A 20931-nucleotide genomic window follows, 5' to 3' on the forward strand; every position below is an offset into this window, starting at 1 on the left:
AATTTATTTATTTATTATTTATGGGTGTGTTGAGTCTTTGTTTCTGTGCGAGGGCTTTCTCTAGTTGCGGCAAGTGGGGGCCACTCCTCATCGCGGTGCGCGGGCCTCTCATTATCGCGGCCTCTCTTGTTGCGGAGCACAGGCTCCAGACGCGCAGGCTCAGCAATTGCGGCTCACGGGCCTAGTTGCTCCGTGGCATATGGGATCCTCCCAGACCAGGACTCGAACCCGTGTCCCCTGCATTGGCATGCAGACTCTCAACCACTGCGCCACCAGGGAAGCCCCACCAATGGAATTTTTACAGAACTAGAACAAAAAATCTTAAAATTTGTATGGAGACACAAAAGACCCTGAATAGCCGAAGCAGTCTTGAGGGAAAAAAACGGAGCTTGAGAAATCAGACTCCCTGACTTCAGACTATACTACAAAGATACAGTAATCAAGACAATATGGTACTGGCACAAAAACAAAAATATAGATCATTGGAACAGGATAGAGAGCCCAGAGATAAACCCACGCGCCTATGGTCAACTAATCTATGACAAAGGAGGCAAGGATATACAATGGAGAAAAGACAGTCTCTTCAATAAGTGGTGCTGGGAAAACTGGACAGCTACATGTAAAAGAATGAAATTAGAACACTCCCTAACACCATACACAAAAATAAACTCAAAATGGATTCGAGACCTAAATGTAAGACCGGACACTATAAAACTCTTAGAGGAAAACATAGGAAGAACACTCTGACATAAATCACAGCAAGACCTTTTTTGATCCACCTCCTAGAGTAACGGAAATAAAAACAAAAATAAACAAATGGGACCTAATGAAACTTAAATGCTTTTGCACAGCAAAGGAAACCATAAACAAGACAAAAAGACAACTCTCAGAATGGGAGAAAACATTTGCAAATGAATCAAGGGACAAAGGATTAGTCTCCAATATATATAAACAGCTCATGCAGCTCAATGTCAAAAAAAGAAAGATCCCAATCCAAAAATGGGCCGAAGACCTACATAGACATTTCTCCAAAGAAGACATACAGATGGCCAAGAAGCACATGAAAAGATGCTCAACATCACTAATTATTAAAGAAATGCAAATCAAAACTACAATGAGGTATTACCCCACAGCAGTTAGAATGGGCATCATTAGAAAATCTACAAACAACAAATGCTGGAGAGGGTGTGGAGAAAAGGGAACCCTCTTGCACTGTTGGTGGGAATGTAAATTGATACAGCCACTATGAAGAACAGTATGGAGGTTTCTTAAAAAAGTAAAAATAAAATTACCATATGACCCAGCAATCCCACTACTGGGCGTATACCCAGAGAAAACCATAATTCAAAAAGACACATGCACCCCAATGTTCACTGCAGCACTATTTACAATAGACAATAGCCAGGTCATGGAAACAACCTAAATGCCCATCAAAGATGAATGGATAAAGAAGATGTGGTACATTTATACAATGGAAATTACTCAGCCATAAAAAGGAATGAAACTGGGTCATTTGTAGAGACGTGGATGAATCTAGAGACTGTCATACAGAGTGAAGTAAGTCAGAAAGAGAAAAACAAATATCGTATATTAACACATATATGTGGAACCTAGAAAAATGGTACAGATGAACCGGTTTGCAGGGCAGAAATTGAGACACAGATGTAGACAACAAACGTATGGACACCAAGGGGGGAAAGCGGCGGGGGGATGGGGGTGGTGGTGGGATGACCTGGGAGATTGGGATTGACATGTATACACTGATGTGTATAAAATGGATGACTAATAAGAACCTGCTGTATAAAAAAATAAATAAAATTCAAAAATTCAAAAAAAAAAGACTTAGCCTATGAACAAATAAATGTAATCATGGGCTACCTTAAATGTTTTGTAATACCTCCCCATATGTGTTTTTTAAAATGTGAATTTTCAGAGCCAAAAAATATATAATAATTTTATTTAAGAAAAAAAAAAGAAACTATGTATTTATTAATTAAACATTACTCAATTACAGACTCTTAAACTTAATATACTACCTTTCTGCGGTGACTTTGACTTATCCCTATATAGCAGCATTCTTTTTTTCCTTGTGTGTCATGGGATTAATGACACTGCTATGTGAGATATGCTACCTAAATAATGGCTATAACTCCATTTTCTTTTCTCCAATTCAAATGCTTGTGACAGGAATCTTAAATCTGCTCCAATATAAAAAAGAAAGTAGTAAATCATTCTGAAACTTTAGCATCTTAACCAATACAAGTAACAAATTACTGATGATACACCTGACATCTAATCATGGGTCACAAGTGTGTAAATGACACCAGTATTGGTATTCTAGAGTACTCCTAAAACATTATTACGAATTAATGTCTTAACCCAAATATTCTTGGTCCAGAACCATCTATAACCACGGAAAATCCAAGAAAACTGTTGAAACTGACAATCACTTTGTAAACCTACAGTAATTGATGAGATTTTTGTCACCCTGTTTACATTGTTAACTACCTTTCCTTATCTTTCAGCTGTGATCCTATTAACATATAATGTTTTAATGTTTCCTTTCCAACCAAAGTTGGCTTGTCCTTCATTAGAAGAAAAGATAAGCATTAGGTAACAAAATAAAGTTGAGAAGAATACCACATAAACTGTCTAAGCCAAGTCCCAAGGATTTTATGATTTTTTCTTCTCTCTTTTTTTAGGATTTTAAACTCCCAGAAGTGAGAGGCCCAGTCTTTCAATTTTCTGCCTCTCACAGCACCTCAAACATAGCTACTACAGCTCTATTTTCTAAACCAAAAATCTGTAACACATCACCTGACAATGTCTGACAGATTGTCTGACAATACACCAAAGCAACTGAAATTTAGGACTATGTCACAGAGTCCCCAAGATCACCGCCAGGGTCAATGATTCCCTAGGACAACTTACAGGACTCAGCATATAGTCCTACTCATGACTGTGGGGTGAAGTCCAGGAGAAACCAGACACAAGCTTCCAAAGGTCCTTTCCCACTAGAGTAACACAAGATGTGCTTAATTCCCCCAGCAACAAGTTGTGACAACACACGTGAAATGTCGCCAACAAGGGAAGTCATTAAAGACTTAATGCCCAGGGTTTTTATTGAGGGCTACTCATGTAGGCATCCCTCTCTGGCACATACCTAAATTCCAGATTCCCAGCAGAGCAGATGTTCATTATAAACCACATTATTTTTATAAACAGTTTTTACACAATGAGCCAATTTATCAGTCAATGGTAGGAATCTTCCTAAAATCCAAGTTCTCAGACTCCAGCCAGAGGCCAACCTTACAAGTAGGCCTTTTCAAAGATAGTGGTTTGGGCCTGGTATATTAACTCTTTTCTGCACAGAGACCATTCCTAAAAATCCAAGAAAGATGTTAACAAGATACAAAAAGCACACATCTAGCTCTCTATTCAGCCTCCCCATAAAATCAAATCTTCCTTGATTTCCGTATTTTCCAGAGGTGTCATCATTCTCCCCATCACCCAGAATCCAAACCATAGTACAGTCTTTTACCCACTATATCCAGACACATACTGTCTCTTATTGCATCTTCCTTATAAAGCTTCTTGAATACATCACTTCCTTGTATTTCCATTAGCACTATCCTAATCAAGGCTCTAAGCAACTTATGTCTGATTGAGAACAACAGTGTTTTAATTGACCTCACTGCCTCTGGGCTTTCTCTCTATATTTCATATACTCTTATCACATTAATTTGGAATTGTTTTCATGTTATTCCATTCAAAATCTTTCAGTGGCTTCTAAATAACACCAAACTTCCTAGAGGCCTTAGGTCACGTTACAGTTTCAATTCTCCTACATGTCCCTTATAGTACAGACCAAAGTTAACTACTTGTATACCAAACAGATAATACATTCTGTCCCTCCTTATCTTTGTTCAAAACTATTTTCTTTATTTGGCTTACCCCTATACCCGACACTACCCCTATATCCAACTATAGAAGTTCAACTGTTTTTTTTTTTCATTCATTAATCAATTCAACAATTATTTACTGAGTACTATGTGTCAGGCATTGTTTTAGGCAGCAGAGCGTATGCTCATTCAAAATCCATTTCTAATCTTACATTCACAAAATCAGGGAACTAGATCCTACATGCATGCCACAACTAAGAGTCCGTATACCACAGCAAAGGAGCCCACGTACCGCAACTAAGGAGCCTGCCTGCCGCAACTAAGACCCGGTGCAACCAAATAAATAAATAAATATTTTTTTAAAAAAAGAATTATCCAGTCCTTCAAAGCCTGAAGTCTCCCCCAACTACCATAAAGCCTGACCTAAACAGTCTGGCCCAAGTCTCTCTCCAAATCTGAAATTTCTTTGCGTGAATATATGCTTATAATTTGCTTTGCACTTGTTTTTTTGTATTGTTAGAAGAGCAACCATATGTTCCAAATTTGCCCAGGCCAGTCTTGATTAACACCTGTTGCTTCATTTGGATGCACTCTTTCACTCTCAAGTGTCCCAGTCTGAATTACATGGTCACATTATTTATGAATGACCTTTCTACATGTGTATTTAACCTCAAATAGGCTTTAAGTTTTTTAAAGTAAAAGTCTGTTTCATTCTTTTTATATCCCTTTCAGCATTCAGTCAACATTTGAATTAATATTTGAATGAATGGAAGAATAAATGAAGCAGTAAATAATTTACCCAATGCTTCATTAAAAAGGGTAACACAATAGAACAAATACATAGAAAACTTAGAACTAAAGGGATTCACATGTGAAAATCCATAAAAGCCAGTATTTAACAGACTCCTTATTCCCCATTCATATTTCCTTTGGTACCACATCTTTATTTCCACCCCTACTTCCTGCCTGCACTGAATCTGCCTATCACACTTGGCCTTTGGCACACTGCCCTTTCTGTTTCCAAAAGGTGCCATCACCACCCCTTGTCCTGAGCTACTCTTTGACCATTACTTTCAGTCTTTACTTCAGCCAAAAATAATTTGAACAAACCAGAAATGCAAATGAATGAAAGCCAAATAGACAAGAATCTACTCTGTTTTTAAAATTGTAACATTTAACATGTTAAACTTCAGTTACTTCCTTATCTGAATTACATGTTTACCAAGCATATACCTGAAATGTCACTCTGTTGATCCCTCATTTTTTATTTATAAATTTACCAGAGGGAAAACTAAAATGCCTTAAAAATCAAAAACCCTTAAGCAATATACTGTTATCATTCTTTAAAGCAGACTTACTTTTCAGCTTCATCTGTTTTTTCAAAAAACAAATTATCCAAGGAAAACAAGGAGTCATTTGATTTCAGCATTGTTAAAAACTGGACTTTGTCACAAATCTAAAAAATACCAAAAAAAAAAAGTTTATGTTCTATTTACAAAGATGTAGAAACAAAATTTCTGGATCCATAAACTATAATCATTAATTTCCCAAAATAACCACAGATAGCCTTTCAGCAACATCTTCTGTAACTTCCTCCCAAGTGCTTAAATATTCAAATACATTATTCTCTGTTCTCCACTCATTCATACATATTCACATACGTACCCCTCTCTTCATTCTGCACCAATGCTTAAGAGTGTGTTTTCTTCCATTCTCCACCTGACAAATTCCTACCCATTCTTAATGGCACAGGTCAGATGCCATTTCTTCTTCAAAGGTTTCTCTGAATTACCCAAAAGCAGAATTAATGGCTCCTTTCGGGCTCCTAAAATACTTTGTTCATACCATTATTTTTGAGTTAGGATAGTGCATTTTATTGTGAATGTATGTGTTTCTAACAATATACTGTGTACATATGCAGGGATTTCCTTCAAAGTCAAGGGACAGAGTAGATTTGCTTCAAAATAAAGAGAGAAATGTTGAGGGTTATTGATGAAACAAGATTGGCAATGAGTTGATAATTGCTAAAGGTACGTAATAGGTACGTGGAGTTCCTCATAATGTTTATTTTTATATATGTTTGAATTTATCAAAATAAACACATTTACTAGTTTAACATATATATGTTAAACTATATACATATATATGTATGTTATATGTCCATTATATTACATAACATATATATAAATGTTTACATTCCTTTTTAAAAAGATAATTTTTACATCCAAAGATGTTATCTAAATGTAAAGGATAAAAACATTCATCATTGGCTACCTGGGAATATAGCAAAAATCTAGGGCTGAACAAAGCCTCAAATTTAACAGGAGACAGTAGAACTCTTTCTACAGATACATACATTGCAGTTCTTCCCCCTGCACATCAACACTACATCTCAACTTTTTTTAAATTTCTGAAACATGATATAAGATTCTATATGACAAAACATGAAATCAGACGCACATATCATAAAATATAAAATCACATTTCTATTTATTCTGTGATAGTTAATACATCGCAAAGCTTTCCTTAGGATGGAAACTAAAATCAAAGACACTATATGAGCGCCATCTCGTGGAGAAATCCATATTACCAAGTCAGAGCAGTGTGTGTGTACGTATGTTTGTATGTATGTACGTATTGATCGATTGATTGCTGCACCAGGGAAGTCCAGGCCCTTCAATTTTGAGTCCTCCCTGATGTGATAGTGAAACACATGTGGAAGTACGTGGGGGAAAGAGGCATGCTTCCACATGCACCCCTTGACAAAATGCTACTAACAAGAGGGCTAAATTTGATTACATTAGGACTGTTCTTACTTTGTCAGAATACTGTGGGGTTTTTCACTGGTTTAGTTATTGGGCTTTTCCCCTTTCCACCTGTTTAGCTTAGTTGTCCTCTTCATTTTTCTCAATTTATTAATCGCTTAGTCACCAACAAAAAGAAACAGGAAAGTTGAAACAAGGTAGCATGGTTCTATAAACGTCTAAAACAATTTAATTATGTGGACAATAGAAGCCTAGGATAACAGGGTGGGAGGCAGAAGGGAGTCACTCAGAAATTGCTAACTGGAGTCTTTAACAACTTTTTTAAGTAAAGAATTTCAGAAGTTGGAAACAATTACCAGATAAAGTATAAATAAAAGTGCCAATCATGTTTCTATATTAACCAAAAAGTAACAAATAAAATATTCCCTTTCTAGTCTTAGGAAAATTATATAATTTTAAATAACAAAAAGAGTTTTCCAAATTAAAACATACCAGACCACTTTTATATGGTACCTCAGAATTTAAGTAGAAACTCTTAAGGCTGACAGGCACATGTTTGAACTCTTTATTCTAAAAGAAGCTGCAAACAAAACAATAAAACTGCAAATTAAAAATATTTGTTTCTGAAAAAAAATATTTCATAAATTAATCTAAAAACCTCCTATATAAACAGCAAATATTTTCAAGAGAACTTTTGATTTGACTCCTAGTTCTGGCATAAAAGAGAATATAACTTGTTTGGGTCCAGAATAAAAACATTACGTATATATTTTAGTTCTGATGCAGTCCTATGAAAGAAAACCTCCTTTATCTAAAATACTCCATCCCCATACTTTGCATTATTTTTCTTCACAGCACTAATTTATAACTGTTCAGTTGTTTATCTTTCTCCCTGTAGAGGAAGCAGGGACATTTTACTCATTAATGTATTCCTATAACCCAGAACAGTGCCTGATACATAGCAGATGGTCCATAACAATTCACTGTGGAATAAATACATTAGCAATGTTCAGTTTATAAATAATTTATATAAAAATAATTTTCCGTCAATTCTGAGGCTTAAAATTTTACCCCCCAATCTTTAATATTCAGTTTTAAAATGTGATTTGTTTTTCTAATTCAGGATTCATGAAATCAAATCATGAAGGTTCTAGAAGACCGTGGGATTCGGCACTTGAATTATGTAAATAAATATATTTTTCTAAACATAGGTCCTACAAGGGACGTTACCATATTTCAATATGAGTTTGTTACCGTAGGAGATGACAGATTTTGGATTAATTAATTTTAAGTTTTAGGTTTAGAGTCAAATATTCTAAGTTTCCACATTAGATTACAAAGTTCTAGTTTCAGCATGTGGTATAAAATTATGTTTTCTTTTTTTAAGTGCTTGCTTCTGCTCTAATCACTCTTAAAATATTTAAACTGTTTCTGTAACTACATAATTTATTGATTGTTGAAATGACCTGCACCTTACCTAATTATTTTAGTGACAATTTAGCATCTTCTTACCTTCTATAATCCTTATTGTATAAGATGTTCAGATCTATTAGTTATCTCTTACAATTTTTACTCTCAGAAATATACTTATTTCAAAAGTGCAGAAACCCAGATACGAAATATTGATTTGCCAGAAACCGGTAATCAGTGAAGACTCAGACCAACATTCACTGGAAAAACCAACCATCACAAATGACCGCAGGGAATTTGACAAAAGTAAGAGAATGAACGTGGGAACAAATTAATACCCCGAGTCTCGGCCGAGAGGTCCTTACAGTCGGAGCGCCTGATCTCCACCACGTCCCCGGGGGACCCACGGGGCCGGGAAGTTCCAGCAGGAACCGAATCTGGGTCTGAAGAAAAAATACCCCCGTGATGTTCCCAAAATCCGAGAAAGCCCACCCCAGACTCGCGGGCGCAGGGCGGAAGACTTCCGGCCGGGTGAGTGGCCGAGACGCGAGCGCCGGCACCGGGCCCGCGGGGCTGCAGGTCGCGTCGCTGTGGACACGCGGCTACACGCGCGCCGGCCACCAGCTCCCGCCCCGGGAGGGAAACACACTTGGAAATAAACTCGCGGGGCTCCAGGAGCCATCAAAGCAAAACAAGAGTGCGCCAGCCGGCCCCTCAAGAGGCGGAGCCGCCTCAGGCCTCGCCCGCCCCTTCTGACGCGAAGGCAGCTGAGGAGCCGCGCGGGCTGGGGTCGGGGTCGGGGTCGCGCCGGCGGTCCTACACCTCGCCGCGCCTGTCCGCTGTCGCCCGACACTCGGCTGGGAAGCTCAACCACTTCCCCACGGCCAACCTGACCCCTGTCTCCCCGCGGGGTCCCCGTTCTCCCGTCCCTTCCTCCCTGTGAGACGCAACGGGCCCCAGTCCCCACCTTCCCCAGCTGGCGTCCCAACTGCCCGCTCTCCCCTCCCCGCCGGCCCTCAGAGCCGAGCGCCTATTCACCGGTCCCCGGAGGACCCCCAGCCTGGCTAAGCCGAGCTCCAAGCAATGGATCGCCAGGACACCCAACCTTCCCTCCTCTCCTTCTTTTCCCCAGAAGTTTATAATTCCTTTTTAATATATGGCTCTCAGGATACTGTGGCTTATTCTCATTGAATAGAAATCTTAATCCTTCCCCCAGCTCTTGGTAACTCTACTTTCCCTCCCAAAGAATTTGCTTATCCTAGGTACCTCATATAAGTGAACTCACAGTATTTGTCCTGTGTCTGGTTTACGTCATTTAGCATAATGTTTTCAAAGTTCATCCATGTTGTCGCAAGTATCAGAGTTTCATTCCTTTTTAAGGCTGAGTATTCAATTTGTATGTATATACCACATTTTGTTTATCCATTCACCCATGGATGAACATTTGTGTTGTTTCCAACCTTTTGGCTATTGTGAATAATGCAGCTATAAAAATTGTAAAAATCTGTTCTGGAACTTATGGTTACCAGGGGGGAAGGGTGGAGGGAAGGGATAGTTAGGGAGTTTGGGATTGACATGTACATACTGCTGTATTTAAAATGGATAACCAACAAGGACCTACTGTATAGCACAGGGAGCTGTGCTCAATATTATGTAACAACCTAAATGGGAAAAGCATTTGAAAAAGAATAGATGCACGTATATGTATAACTGAATCACTTTGCTGTACACCTGAAATTAACACAACATTGTTAATCAACTATACTCCAATACAAAATAAAAAGTTTTAAAACAATAAATAAAAAACATTTGAAGCAGAAAAAAAAAATCTGTTCTCAGTCCCTGCTTTCAATTATTTCGATAAATACCTAGGAGTGGAATTGCTGGGTCATATGATAACTCTAAGTTTAATTTTTTGAAAAACAACCAAACTGTCTTCCACAGTTAGTATACCACTTTACAGTCCTACTAATAATGCAGAAGCATTCCAATTTCTCCACTTCCTTGCCAACACTTGTTATTTTCCATCTTTTACAAATTTTAGTCATCCTAGCAGATGTGAAGTGGTATCTCATTTATTATGGTTTTGATTTGCATTTCCCTAAGGACTAATGATGTTGAGCATCTTTTCATGTGCTTAATGGTTATTTTAATATCTTTTGGGGGAAATATCTATTCAAGTCCTCTGCCAATTTTTTGTGTTATTTATGATTTTTTTTATTGATTATTATCTTTTTATTATATATTTTTAAAAATATTCTGGATATTAATTCTTTATCAGATATATGATTTACAAATATTTTCTCCCATTTAGTAGGTTTTCTTTTTGCTCTCTTGACAGTATCATTTGATGCACAAAAGTTTTTAATTTTGGTGCAGTCCAATTTATCTTTTTTCTTTTGTCACCTGTGCTTTTCGTGTCATATCCATGAAGTCACTGCCAAATTCCAATATCATGAAGATTTACTCCAATGTTTTCCTCTAAGAGATTTACAGTTTTAGCTCTTAAGTTTACATCTTTGATCCATTTTGGGCATGCCATGGACCAACAAGGTGTATTTATTTCAAATAAAGGCGGGGGTGGGGGATGTTGTCAAAATATAGTTTCTTGAAAGACTGGAAGAGCTTGAAAGACAAATAATAAGTATTCATGACACAGGAGGAAGATAGATTTCTGCTGATACAACTGATGCCATAGGTTCTGTCTCATAAATTCAACATAATCAAAATTTTTCCCTACTTTGTAACCTCCACTCTTTTTAAACTCTGATCAGGAGGAACTGATATTGAAATATTGGTGCTGATGGCTTTAGAGAAGCGGGAACCAAGACATGTTGTAGTTTCAGGACTGTTTTTCTCTGGATGACAGCCAGAAATATGCTGTGTTGTTGTCAGACTTGGAAAAGAAAAGGTAAGCCCATTTTGGAGACACTGAAAATTGTACAGTTAATATCTGAGAAAATAAAAAGAAAGAAATCAGTCTGGTATGATGGGATTCTTGGGCGGAAAGAAAAATTTAGAGGGTTATGCACAATTGTGTGCAGAAGAGTCCAGTGCTAGCTATACATTTAGTAGATGCTTAAATAGAAAAAAGATGAATGAATGATAATCAAAGGTTAATTGTTCTTTAGGGAAGGATTTAGTAAGTCTCTATGTAACCAAGAAAATAAAAGACAAATGTTAATTAGAAAGTAATTCCTTGAGTTCCAGCTTCTAAGGAGTATGTTTAATGATGATGCAGAAGAGACTAGTACCCATATTTTGGGAGATCCATTTGCTTGTTTTTAGGCAGAAATTGACTTCATCAGCCAAAATGAATTTAAAATATCTGCTGTTCTCCAAAGCCAAGAATGTTGATTTTAATGAGACTGTCAGATAGGGTGCTCCAGTTAGGCCCAGACCCCAGCCACAGCTAGCCAGAGTGTATCATTACCACATTAGGAACATTAGGAACTATATTCGCCTATTTTATGTGTCCCTTAATTAACAGAACACTTAAACCATGCTATCCTAGGGAAACAATTACAGCATTAACTCCAAAAAAGAAGTCCTCCCAAACCCTGCAGCCTGTGTTCACACTTTATATTCCACCCACACTTGTAGAAATGGGCAAGTAACCAACCAGTAGGAAACTTCTTTTTCCAGCAGGATGCTTTGTATCACAAGTCATTCGGGGAAATTTTAACTAAATAAATTATTTGGTAGGCTATGATCTATAATATTGGAGAATTAGAAATTTTTTTCCTGGATTAAAAAAAGTACCATTCACACAATTTATCTTAAAATTTCTCCAAATCAAGAAATATTCTAGAAATTAGTACTTGATTTTTTAATATAGTAATTTTGCCTGAATTTCTCTATACCTGGCCCCTGGCTCCTGGCTCCTTCTACATACCATACTATTTCCTTTGAACACCGGTTGTCACTGATTTGGTTGTTGTTGGTGTTATTTAAATGTTCAATTAGAAAAAGTTTATTTTTAAAATCTCTGGCTTTGACCAAATCTGATTTTATTTGCAACATATGCTGTTACCTAGAGAGGACTTAAAGTATAAAGGAGATATATCTTTCCTTAGACTTCATTCCCAAGTGGCATTTCCCCAACATATTCATATATACCAATAACATAAAAAATATATATATAGCAAAGCATCTTCTAAACAGCTCTGGAATTTTTAAATTTTTTATTTCTTCCAGCCTAACATCTGAGCTGCCATATGTTTTGAATTTTTCCAATCCACAGAGATTGCATAGCAAGTCACAAACCACATGTCTGGAAAATCTCTTAACATCAGAAGTTAGGGGTCATTGATCCACATGCAAATGGAAAAATGAACATCCCTCCAAACACATATCTGATACAAAACTAAAAAATTATTTTCAAGTCACAAAATGTTGGGGGTTTTTTAGCTTCTATCACTTATAAGCAGAATGTCTCAGTTGAATTATATTTCCTAATTAAGAAAGTTTCTCAGAGGTTTCTTACCTGTGCTTTCATTTCTGGATGCTAAAGATTTGACCTGAATGAAATCTTAGGTCAAATAAATAATGCCAGCTCCCTCATTATACTGAGGGGTTGATTTGCTTAAGATCAAGCTAATCACTCACTGGCAGAGCCATTGAACTCAAATTTGCCTATAGCTGGTCCTCTGCTCTTTCTAAAATTATTCTTTCTCCCTTGAACAAGACTTAATAGATAATGTATAAGACAAATGCATTCAGTTTTGGATGATTCTTTTTATAAATAATGTTGACAAACCAAATTATATTTCAAGGTGGCAAAACAGGAAGGTTAAATAGCTTAGGATTTAAAGAATATATTTTTAAAAGAGTCAGGGGGGCTTCCCTGGTGGTGCAGCGGTTGAGAATCCACCTGCCAATGCAGGGGACACGGGTTCGAGCTCTGGTCTGGGAAGATCCCACATGCCGCGGAGCAAATGGGGCCGTGAGCCACAACGACTGAGCCTGCGCGTCTGGAGCCTGTGCTCTGCAGTAAGAAAGGCCGCGATAGTGAGAGGCCCGCGCACTGCGATGAAGAGTGGCCCCTGCTCGCCGCAACTGGAGAAAGCCCTCACGCGGAAACGAAGACCCAACACAGCCAAAAATAAATCAATTAATTTATTAAAAAAATAGGCATCTCCTTGTTTAAAAAAAAAAAAAAGACAGTCAGGGGTGGGGAATTGGGGAAAGGTACTACCTAATATGGAGAAGAAAAGCTGGCTCTTTTCAAATATTTGAGAGATTCTTGCAGTGGAATAAATAATTTGTTCATGCTTTGATAGGCCTGGTTTCAGAGGGCAGAACCAGGACCACAGAATTAGTTTATGGTTATTACTGACTGAGAAATAGATTTCAGCTATGAAGAATGATATTAAAAAGGCCTTCTCATTTTTTCTTATCAAATATATTGAGAAATAATTTATGTACAAAACTGCATACATTTAAAACATACCATTGAATGAGTTATGACAGTTATATACATCTGTGAAATCACAATCTTAATAAAAAATACAGACCATTTCCAGCATCCCCAAGATTCCTCCTCCCCTCTGTAAAGGTATCAGAAGATGCCTAATGGAGAATCAGGACTTTCACCACCACCCAACAATAGTGAGACTATGTACCCCTCACATTGTCAATGGAGACCACATGGTGAGTTGTAACATGGGCCCCTGAACAAAGCATCCAAAAAAAGGGGACGTTTACTCCAATTATAAAATTTACAACTTCTGAGGATCTAATGTATGGCATGGTGATTTAGCTAATAATATTGTATTATATACTTGTTGCTAAGAGAGTAGATCTTAAATGTTCTCAACACAAAAAAGAAATGGTCATTATGTGACAGGATGGAGGTGTTAGCTAATGCTATGGTGGTAAACATTTTGCAATATATAAATGTATCAAAGCAATACATTGTAACCTTAAACTTACACAATATTATATGTCAATTATACCCAAACAAAGCTGGGAACAAATGAATGAAAGAACAAATAAATAAATAAGTAGTTTGTTCTAGTCACATAGCTCATATTTTGCCTTCAAAATTTGTCTAAAAACAAGATCCAGCCTCATCCACCAGAACATAGGCACCAGTTCCCTCCACCAAGAAGCCTGCACAACCCACGGGACCAAACTTAGTCACTGGGGGCAGACACCAGAAACAACAGGAACTATGAACCTGCAGCCTGCAAAAAGGAGACCACAAACACAGTAAGTAAAGCAAAATAAGAAGACAGAGAAACACACAGCAGATGAAGGAGCAGGGTAAAAACCCACCAGACCAAACAAATGAAGAGGAAATAGGCAGTCTACCTGAAAAAGAATTCAGAGTAATGATAGTAAAGATGATCCAAAATCTTGGAAATAGAATGGAGAAAATACAAGAAATGTTTAACAAGGACCTAGAAGAACTAAAGAGCAAACAAACAATGATGAACAACACAATAAAGGAAATTTAAAATTCTCTAGAAGAATCAATAGCAGAATAACTGAGGCAGAAGAACGGATAAGTGACCTGGAAGATAAAATAGTGGAAATAACTACTGCAGAGCAGAATAAAGAAAAAAGAATGAAAAGAATTGAGGACAGTCTAAGAGACATCTGGGACAACATTAAACATACCAACATTCGAATTATAGGGGTCCCAGAAAAAGAAGAGAAAAAGAAAGGGACTGAGAAAATATTTGAAGAGATTATAGTTGAAAACTTCCCTAACATGGGAAAGGAAATAGTCAATCAAGTCCAGGAAGTGCAGAGAGTCCCATACAGGATAAAGCCAAGGAGAAACACGCCAAAACACATACTAATCAAACTATCAAAAATTAAATACAAAGAAAAAATATTAAAAGCAGCAAGGGAAAAACAACAAATAACATACGAGGGAATCCCCATAAGGTTAACAGCTGGTCTTTCAGCAGAAATTCTGCAAGACAGAAGGGAGTGGCAGGACATATTTAAAGTGATGAAAGGGAAAAACCTACGACCAAAATTACTCCACCCAGCAAGGATCTCATTCAGATTCAACAGAGAAATCAAACCCTTACAGACAAGCAAAAGTTAAGAGAATTCAGCACCACCAAACCAGCTTTACAACAAATGCTAAAGGAACTTCTCTAGACAGGAAACACAAGAGAAGGAAAAGAACTACAATAACAAACCCAAAACAATTAAGAAAATGGTAATAGGAACATATATATCGATAATTGCCTTAAATGTAAATGGATTAAATGCTCCAACCAAAAGACATAGACTGGCTGAATGGATACAAAAACAAGACCGTATATATGCTGCCCACAGGAGACCCACTTCAGACCTAGGGAAACATACAGACTGAAAGTGAGAGGATGGAAAAAGATATTCCATGCAAATGGAAATCAAAAGAAAGCTGGAGTAGCAATTCTCATATCAGACAAAATAGACTTTAAAATAAAGACTCTTACAAGAGACAAAGAAGGACACTACATAATGATCAAGGGATCAATCCAAGAAGATGTAACAATTGTAAATATTTATGCACCCAACATAGGAGCACCTCAATACATAAGGCAAATGCTAACAGCCATAAGAGAGGAAATCGACAGTAACACAATCATAGTAGGGGATTTTAACACCTCACTTTCACCAATGGACAGATCATCCAAAATGAAAATAAATAAGGAAACACAAGCTTTAAATTATACATTAAAAAGGATGGGCTTAATTGATATTTATAGGACATTACATCCAAAACCAACAGAATACACTTTCTTCTCAAGTGCTCATGGAACATTCTCTAGGATAGATCATATCTTGGGTCACAAATCAAGTCTTGGTAAAGTTACAAAAATTGAAATTATATCAAGTATCTTTTCTGACCACAATGCTATGAGACTAGATATCAATTATAGGAAAAAATCAGTAAAAAATACAAACACATGGAGGCTAAAAAATACACTATTAAATAACTAAGAGATCACTGAAGAAATCAAAGAAGAAATCAAAAAATACCTACAAACAAATGACAATGAAAACACGACGATCCAAAACCTATGGGATGCAGCAAAAGCAGTTCTAAGAGGGAAGTTTACAGCAATACAATCCTACCTCAAGAAACAAGAAACATCTCAAATAAACAATCTAACCCAGCTCTACCCACCACCAATCCCTCCCATCAGGAAGCTTCCACAAGCCTCTTAGATAGCCTCATCCACCAGAGGGCAGACAGCAGAAGCAAGAAGAACTACAATCCTGCAGCCTGTGGAACAAAAACCACATTCACAGAAAGATAGACAAAATGAAAAGGCAGAGGGCTATGTACCAGATGAAGGAACAAAATAAAACCCCAGAAAAACAACTAAACGAAATGGAAATAGGCAATCTTCCAGAAAAAGAATTAAAAATAATGAGAATGAAGATGATCCAGGAGCTCGGAAAAAGAATGGAGGCAAAGATCGAGAAGATGCAAGAAATGTTTAACAAAGACTTAGAAGAATTAAAGAACAAACAAACAGAGATGAACAATACAATAACTGAGATGAAAAAAACACTAGAAGGAATCAATAGCAGAATAACTGAGGCAGAAGAACGGATAAGTGACCTGGAAGACAGAATGGTGGAATTCACTGCTGCGGAACAGAATAAAGAAAAAAGAATGAAAAGAAATGAAGACAGCCTAAAAGACCTCTGGGAAAACATTAAACACAACAACATTCGCGTTATAGGGGTCCCAGAAGGAGAAGAGAGAGAGAAAGGACCAGAGAAAATATTTGAAGAGATTATAGTCAAAAACTTCCCTAACATGGGAAAGGAAATAACCACCCAAGTCCAGGAAGTGCAGAGAGTCCCATACAGAATAAACCCAAGGAGAAACACGCCAAAACACATAGTAATCAAATTGGCAAAAATTAAAGACAAAGAAAAATTATTGAAAGCAGCAGGGAAAAATGAAAAATAACATACAAAGGAACTCCCATAAGGTTAACAGCTGATTTCTCAGCAGAAACTCTACAAGCCAGAAGGGAGTGGCATGATATACTTAAAGTGATGAAAGGGAAGAATCTACAACCAAGATTACTCTACCCAGCAAGGATCTCATTCAGATTCGATGGAGAAATCAAAAGCTTTACAGACAAGCAAAAGCTAAGAGAATTCAACACCACCAAACCAGCTCTACAACAAATGCTAAAGGAACTCTTCTAAGTGGGAAACACAAGAGAAGAAAAGGACCCGCAAAAAGAAACCCAAAACAATTAAGAAAATGGTCATAGGAACATACATATCAATAATTACCTTAAACGTGAATGGATTAAATGCTCCAACCAAAAGACACAGGCTCGCTGAATGGATACAAAAACAAGACCGATATATATGCTGTCTACAGGAGACCCAGTTCAGACCTATGGATACATACAGACTGAAAGTGAGGGGATGGAAAAAGATATTCCATGCAAATGGAAATCAAAAGAAAGCTGGAGTAGCAATACTCATATCAGATAAAATAGACTTTAAAATAAAGAATGTTACAAGAGACAAGGAAGGACACTACATAATGATCAAGGGATCAATCCAAGAAGAAGATATAACAATTACAAATATATATGCACCCAACATAGGAGCACCTCAATACATAAGGCAACTGCTAACAGCTATAAAAGAGGAAATCAACAGTAACATAATAATAGTGGGGGACTTTACACCTCACTTACACCAATGGACACATCATCCAGACAGCAAATTAATAAGGAAACAGAAGCTTTAAATGACACAATAGACCAGATAGACTTAATTGATATTTATAGGACATTCCATCCAAAAACAGCAGATTACACTTTCTTCTCAAGTGCGCACGGAACATTCTCCAGGATAGATCACATCTTGGGTCACAAATCAAGCCTCAGTAAATTTAAGAAAATTGAAATCATATCAAGCATCTTTTCTGACCACAACATTATGAGATTAGAGATGAATTACAGGGAAAAAAACGTAAAAAACACAAATACATGGAGGCTAAACAATACGTTACTAAATAACCAAGAGATCACTGAAGAAATCAAAGAGGAAATCAAAAAATACCCAGAGAAAAATGACAATGAAAACACAACAATCCAAAACTTATGGGATGCAGCAAAAGCAGTTCTAAGAGGGAAGTTTATAGCAAAACAAGCCTACCTCAAGAAACAAGAAGAATCTCAAATAAACAATCTAACCTTACACCTAAAGGAACTAGAGAAAGAAAAACAAAGAAAACCCAAAGTTAGCAGAAGGAAAGAAATCATAAAGATCAGGGCAGAAATAAATGAAAAAGAAACAAAGAAAGCAATAGCAAATATCAAAAAAACTAAAAGCTGATTCTTTGAGAAGGTAAACAAAATTGATAAACCATTAGCCAGACTCATCACAAAAAAGGAGAGGACTCAAATCAATAAAATTAGAAATGAAAAAGGAGAAGTTACAACAGACACGACAGAAATACAAAGCATCCTAAGAGACTACTATAAGCAACACTATGCCAATAAAATGGACAACCTGGAAGAAATGGACAAATTCTTAGAAAGGTATAACCCTCCTAGACTGTACCAGGAAGAAATAGAAAATATGAACAGACCAATCACAAGTAATGAAATTGCAACTGGGATTAAAAATCTTCCAACAAACAAAAGTCCAGGACCAGATGGCTTCACAGGTGAATTCTATCAAACATTTAGAAAAGAGCTAACACCCATTCTTCTCAAACTCTTCCAAAAAATTGCAGAGGAAGGAAAACTCCCAAACTCATTCTATGAGGCCACCATCACCCTGATAGCAAAACCAGACAAACATACCCCCCCAAAAAAAAGAAAATTACAGACCAATATCACTGATGAATATAGATGCAAAAATCCTCAACAAAATACTAGCAAACAGAATCCAACAACACATTAAAAGGATCATACACCACGATCAAGTGGGATTTATCCCAGGTATACAAGGTTTCTTCAACATACGCAAATCAATCAATGTGATACACCATATTAACAAATTGAAGAATAAAAACCATATGATCATCTCAATAGATGCAGAAAAAGCTTTTGACAAAAGTCAACACTCATTTATGATAAAAACTCTCCAGAAAGTGGGCATAGAGGGAACCTACCTCAACATAATAAAGGCCATATACGACAAACCCACAGCAAACATCATTCTCAATGGTGAAAAACTGAAAGCATTTCCTCTCAGATCAGGAACAAGACAAGGATGTCCACTCTCACCACTATTATTCGACATAGTTTTAGAAGTCCTAGCTACGGCAATCAGAGAAGAAAAAGAAATAAAAGGAATACAAATTGGAAAAGAAGAAGTAAAACTGTCACTGTTTGCAGATGATATGATACTATACATAGAGAATCCTAAAGATGCCACCAGAAATCTACTAGAGCTAATCAACGAATTTGGTAAAATTGCAGGATACAAAATTAATGCACAGAAATCTCTTGCATTCCTATACATTACTGATGAAAAATCTGAAAGAGAAATTAAGGAAACACTCCCATTTACCATTGCAACAAAAAGAATAAAATACCTAGGAATAAACCTACCTAGGGAGACGAAAGACCTATATGCAGAAAACTATAAGACATTGATGAAAGAAATTAAAAATGATACCAACAGATGGAGAGATATACCATGTTCTTGGATTGGAAGAATCAATATTGTGGAAATGACTATACTACCCAAAACAATCTACAGATTCAATGCAATCCCTATCAAATTACCAATGGCATTTTTACAGAACTAGAACAAATCATCTTAAAATTTGTATGGAGACACAAAAGACCCCGAATAGCCAAAGCAGTCTTGAAGGGAAAAAAAATGGAGCTGGAGGAATCAGACTCCCTGACTTCAGACTATACTACAAAGCTACAGCAACCAAGACAATATGGTACTGGCACAAAAAGAGAAAATATAGATCAATGGAACAGGATAGAAAGCCCAGAGATAAACCCATGCACCTATAGTCAACTAATCTATGACAAAGAATGCAAGGATATACAATGGAGAAAAGACAGTCTCTTCAATAAGTGGTGCTGGGAAAACTGGACAGCTACGTGTAAAAGACTGAAATTAGAACACTCCCTAACACCATACACAAAAATAAACTCAAAATGGATTACAGACCTAAATGTAAGACCAGGCACTATAAAACTCTTAGAGGAAAACATAGGAAGAACACGCTTTGACATAAATCACAGCAAGATCTTTTTTGATCCCCCTCCCAGAGTAATGGAAATAAAAACAAAAATAAACAAATGGGACCTAATGAAACTTCAAAGCTTTTGCACAGCAAAGGAAACCATAAACAAGACGAAAAGACAACCCTCAGAATGGGAGAAAATATCTGCAAACGAATCAACGGACAAAGGATTAATCTCCAAAATATATAAACAGCTCATTCAGCTCAATATTAAAAAAACAAACAACCCAATCCAAAAATGGGCAGAAGACCTAAATAGACATTTCTCCAAAGAAGACATACAGATGGCCAAGAAGCACATGAAAAGCTGCTCAACATCACTAATTATTAGAGAAATGCAAATCAAAACTACAATGAGGTATCACCTCACACCAGTTAAAATGGGCATCATCAGAAAATCTACAAACAACAAATGCTGGAGAGGGTGTGGAGAAAAGAGAACCCTCTTGCACTGTTGGTGGGAATGTAAATTGATACAGCCACTATGGAGAACAGTATGGAGGTTCCTTAAAGAACTAAAAATAAAATTACTATATGACCCAGCAATCCCACTACTGGGCATATACCCAGAGAAAACCATAATTCAAAAAGAGTCATGTACCACGATGTTCATTGCAGCACTATGTACAATAGCCAGGTCCTG

General features: G+C 36.9%; 1 protein-coding gene across 1 annotated transcript in view; it reads right to left on the reverse strand.

The window, feature by feature from the left end:
• HFM1 (helicase for meiosis 1) overlaps positions 1–8493 on the reverse strand; it is a 150074-nt gene extending 141581 nt beyond the window's left edge. Inside the window, exons 1-2 of the mRNA XM_059900015.1 lie at positions 8416–8493; positions 5261–5358 (exon numbers count right to left, since the gene is read on the reverse strand). Coding sequence (XP_059755998.1) covers positions 5261–5331 — 71 coding nt within the window. The 5' untranslated portion in view covers positions 5332–5358; positions 8416–8493. The remainder of the gene's footprint in view (positions 1–5260; positions 5359–8415) is intronic.
• Positions 8494–20931: the final 12438 nt, after the last annotated feature.

Source organism: Balaenoptera ricei, chromosome 1, assembly GCF_028023285.1.
Source record: "Balaenoptera ricei isolate mBalRic1 chromosome 1, mBalRic1.hap2, whole genome shotgun sequence".
Lineage (NCBI taxonomy): Eukaryota > Metazoa > Chordata > Mammalia > Artiodactyla > Balaenopteridae > Balaenoptera > Balaenoptera ricei.